Source organism: Etheostoma cragini, chromosome 5, assembly GCF_013103735.1.
Source record: "Etheostoma cragini isolate CJK2018 chromosome 5, CSU_Ecrag_1.0, whole genome shotgun sequence".
Taxonomy (NCBI): Eukaryota; Metazoa; Chordata; class Actinopteri; order Perciformes; family Percidae; genus Etheostoma; species Etheostoma cragini.
In genome coordinates, this window is record NC_048411.1 from 29,685,287 (window position 1) to 29,690,502 (window position 5,216).

Here is a 5,216-nt window from a genome sequence, read left to right on the forward strand (position 1 = left end):
AGTGAGTTCTTCATGCCGGGACTGGTGGACACTCACATCCACGCGTCCCAGTACAGCTACGCCGGGACAGCGCTGGACATGCCGCTGCTGCAGTGGCTCAACACCTACACCTTCCCCGTGGAGTCCCGCTTCAAGGACCTGGAGTTCGCCCGACGCGTCTACTCTCACGTCGTGGTGAGTCGGAAATAAGTCGTTAAAATGTCTGCCGAGATGGGAAGTAGAGGCAGACAATTCATCGGGAATCCCACGGGTCACGGGATTCCCGTGGGATTCCTGCAGGATGGGAGTCATATTTACTATTAATCACGGGATTTGGACGGTACAGGATAAATGGTTAACGGGAGCAGACGGGAGCGGGAATCAACCAATAGCAAAGACGACAAAAAAATCTAAATGCACCTAAATGCAAAAAAAAAGGAAATGCACCATTTTGTAGTTTTCCTTTTAATACGCCTACAATGTAACGCAATTAATAACTACACGACCCAGCCGTCCCAGAAGCCATCAGGGCTTTTTGTCACGGCTTACCGCCGTAATTCAAAGAGCAGCGATGGAGGGAGCTAACAGCCGCGGTGAAGTCGATGTGGCAAAAAATGATTTACAGCGCAAAGTCAGAAGTAAAATGTCTATTAAGTTCATAGAACTGGTCGGAAAGTCCGAAATATTAATTAAGTTTATGAGAGTAGAATGTGACGGTGATAGCACGATGTACGCCGCTCGTAAGACATGCTTAGTCTTAGTCAAGTACACAAGTGACTCAGGGACGAGCGGTCTGAAGAGGCACACTTGCAAGGCAAATTCGGGAAAGAATCAGCCGAGCTTCGCTTCGTTCATCAAGCGAAAATTGCTGTCAAATGGGAGCGGTACAGGGGTGTGAGTCAGTTTAAACAGGAGCGGGATGGGAGTGGGATTAGTTTTTAAACTTTGGTGTGGGAGTGGGACCGTACAAGATTTCTTTCTATGGGAGTGGGACGGGACAGGAGTGAAAATCCACTCCCGTGTCATCCTCTAATGGGAAGTAACGAAGTATTTGTACTTTGTTACTTCCCATCTCGGCCGGCTACTTAAGTTGATTTTTCAGATAGTTTTACTTTACTTTACTATTTATTTTTGTGGCGACTTTTTTACTTTTACTCCGTACATTTTAACACAAAAATCGGTGCTTTCTACTCCTTACATTTAATAAAAACTGACTCGTTACTTTAGTGTTGTACAAAAGGTCGTCATGTCGGAGAATGACGCCGACAGGCGCCTCACACCGCGAGCGGGCGTGCACGCCACACGGAAACAAAAGTGAGATAAAAGAAATGAATTAACGTCTGTTTAGTGTCTCATTTTTATCCTCTATTTTCTTTTCCAGAAGCCATATCTGAGCCCACACACATACATGTAGATTCCTTCAAATGTGGAGGGGAAGATTAAAAAAAGAGGAACTGGTACTGTGAATTCTCACCGAATCACAACTGAATTCCTCTTAGGTCAGAATCTTATTAACCTGGAGTCCTAGCCTCTGTCACTTCTCATGCGTGAGGCGAACGCACCACACACACAGAACGGCGAAGGTGTGTTTGATTCTCTGCGTGTTAACGAGAGACTTCTGTAATGGACCTACTTGATGAAGTTGGTTCACTGCTAGCTTAGCTACAAGCTAGCATCAAACACAACAAAGAGTATCAGGTGAATGGTGTTCTGAGCTAACGTTAGCAACCAAACATGGATAGCTAACACATTTTTGAAATGATTTCCTTCTTCTGTTATTGTTTGTAATGAGAAAAGTTTATTATTTCTTGGATTATACAAATTTCAGAATGACACGTTATGTCGTAAACCGTTTAAATCTGAGCATGCACGACTCACGTCGGCACACGACTCACATCCGGGAGAGACAGAGACCTCGGAGTAACGACAACGTAATGGGCAATTCCATTTCCAACCTGTAGGGGGGTCAAAGCGGAAGAAAGTTCTTTAGTGTGGCTTTAAATGAAAAAGAAGACTTCTTGCTTGCAAAAAGTTACAAAACCTCTATCAAGATGGATATTTCATATTGAAAATTGTTAGTACGTTAAAAATAGAGCTCGGTAACAACACACATAGTGACACAAACATCGTCTTTGTTACTCATTAGTTCTGCTCCCGGAGGTAAAACTCTGACTCGTTATGCATTTCTCTATTTTAATTTGATGACCTTTCTGCACCTCGGGCCTTCTCACAGTTCAACTTGAACCTAAATGTTTAAAATCAAGAGCAACTGTTGATTTTAAAGATTTTAGATGCATCGTGAATCGGCTAAAAATGGATATAAATGTGTAAAGATTACAACCGGTTGAGTGTAATCTACTTTAGATTTTATTTGTTTGACTTCAGACGTCACTGCGTCTTCTTAGTGTATTTATTTGAAGAGATATTTTACTTTTTATTTAGTTTTTTTTATTTTGATGTGGGATTAAAATGCAATTTCAGTGTCACTTTTGAGAAGAGGACACGTCTGTTGTTTTGTACTTTTTACAGAAATTTGTCTGCAGCTCATTCTGTAAAATAAATGAATAAATAATCTCACTGTAAATCATATTAAATCGTGAGTTGCTTCCCTACGTCCCTAAAATGGAGCCAGACTGAGAGACGTTTTTCTTACATTTATATGTTTTGTTGATGGCGTTGCAATTTGCCAGTTGCAAAAAATCAGAGCTTTTCAGTGAGCTTCCCTCTTTGGTCACACAGCCTATGATTCGAGAAGGGTGTGAACAGATCAACGGCTTAACAACTGTACAAAAGAGTGTGTGTGTGTGTGTGTGTGTGTGTGTGTGTGTATGTTTGAATGTTGCTCATCCTGTTGTATGAACTGTCTCTGCAGCAACGGACCCTGAGAAACGGAACAACCACTGCATGTTACTTTGCTACCATACACACAGACGCCTCTCTGCTGTTGGGCCAGATTGCAAGTGAGATGTGCTGCTACACACACACACACACACACACACGCACACACGCACGCATGCACGCACACACATACACACCCACACACACACACACACACACACACACTTACCTAAATCTTGTTTTAATTCAAGCATTGGCTTTATTTTTAATGTAGACAGTTTGTTGTCTGACATATTCAAGCTGTATAGTCACTCAGATTTTGTATTTTGTTCACCTTTATGCTTAATTGTCCTTATCATCCTGGTGTCATGTTGTGTAATACTGAACACACATACACACACACACACACACACACACACACACGCACACAGACGTGTAATAATACAGTCATACTGGATTGAATGCAGGCTTCAGCAGCTTTACACAGTCGCTTCTGCAGCTTTCTGTGTTATCGGGGTCTTTGAACCCTTAACAACCTTTGTCCTGCTCTGAGCAGCTCATATATTTTATAGAAAACTTCAGAGTAAGCGTGTGTGTGTGTGTGTGTGTGTGTGTGTGTGTGTGTGTGTGTGTGTGTGTAAAGGTAAAGGTACTTGTTTGGTACTTTATTGTCACGTATACATACATTTAGCAAAATTCATTCTCTCGCTTAATTCAATTCAATTCAATTCAATTTTATTTATAGTATCAATTCATAACAAGAGTCATCTCAAGACACTATACAGACAGACCACACTCCAGAATTTACAAGGACCCAACAGTTCTAGTAGTGTCCTCCAGAGCAAGCAACAGTGCGACAGTGGCGAGGAAAAACTTCCTTTTAGGCAGAAACCTCGGTCAGACCCAGACCCAGGCCCAGACCCAGGCCCAGAACCAGACCCAGACCCATACCCAGACCCAGGCTCTTGGTAGGCGGTGTCTGACGGGCCGGTTGGGGTTGGAATGAAGAGTGGCAATAACAAAAATAGAAAAAAATTTGTAGTCTGTAGCAGTTCTTTGTAGTAGTTCATGGCATAGCAGGACGCTGTGCGGCATTACAAGGCACAGCAGGACGTAGCAGGGCACTGCAGTGTAGCAGTAGAACATGGCATCACAGAACATGGAGCGGGACCAAGGCGACAGATGGTACCCTGATTTTGGAGCCTCTCTGATCCAAGGGAACATTCTGGGGAAAAAGAACATAAGGACTCCGGGCAATGACTCCCCAGAGCTAGGTTAGTAACCAGCATGTCTGGGACATGGATGCACATAAATGAAAAGATGGAAAGATAGAGGAGAGAGGAGCTCAGTGTATCAAAATAAGTCCCCAGCTGTCTAAAACTATTATTACAGCAAAAACTAAGAGAGACAAGGTAAAGAGAGCTCCAGCCCGGTCGGGCTAGAACTCTCCCCAACCGGATCGGGCTGTATGCCAAGTCTCCCTTCAGTGTTATTATATTAATTATATGATAGATAAATCTGACAACTATGAAGAGAAGCAGATGGGCCGGCTTAAGGGAGCAGTATGTGCGTCTGTGTTTGTGTGTGGGTGTGTGTGTGTGCGTGTGTGCGTGTTTGTGCGTGTGTGTTTTTCCAACACATTGTTAACATTTATACTTATTTCCTTCTCCTGAGTGTTGAATTTATTTGCTTATACATTCTTTGCAAGTGTAATGTAAATATTTCAAAATATTCACAGTATGTAGATATTTTACTTTTCTTTTCCACACACACACACACACACACACACACACACACACACACACATTGTCCCAAGCCGTTACATCAGTTCTTCTAAAAAAGGGGCAAGGACTGTTTTACATAAAGTCATTCATCTCGACCAGGCAGGGTTCATGAAGGTAGTCAATCCTTCGGCAACCTCAGGCGCCTATATAATATTATATAGTACAAAGTATATATATAATATAGTATAAAGTGTATAGTATATATATAATATAGTATATTCTGAACCTGGACCGACTGCAGAAGTCCTTGTTTCTCTGGACGCGCGTAAAGCTTTTCAACCGCATAGAATTTGATTCTTTAATTACGTGTTAGAAAAGTGTCTCGAGATAACTCTTGTTATGAATTGATAATATAAATAACATTTTATTGAAAATTGAATAATCCCGGGACTCGTCTTCATCATCATCTTGTTTTTCTTGTAGATGACTTTGGTCAGCGAGCCTTGGTGGGGAAGGTGTGCATGGACAGGAACAACTTCGTCAAACATTACAAAGAGACCAATCAGGAGTCTCAGGAGGAAACCTGTAGGTGGGTACCACCTGTTATTATACCGTAGGTAGACCTTCACCTGTATTATTATACCGTAGGGAGACCTGTAGGTGGGTATCACCTGT

The 5,216-nt window shown here is 42.3% G+C and overlaps 1 protein-coding gene across 1 annotated transcript in view; it reads left to right on the forward strand.

Annotated features, from left to right (window-relative positions):
- Positions 1 to 6: 6 nt before the first annotated feature.
- The window catches only part of LOC117944275 (guanine deaminase-like), a 15,972-nt gene continuing 10,762 nt past the window's right edge, over positions 7 to 5,216 (forward strand). Inside the window, 3 exon segments of the mRNA XM_034870935.1 lie at positions 7 to 174; positions 2,852 to 2,939; positions 5,025 to 5,172. Of these exon segments, the coding sequence (XP_034726826.1) occupies positions 13 to 174; positions 2,852 to 2,939; positions 5,025 to 5,172 (398 nt within the window). The 5' untranslated portion in view covers positions 7 to 12.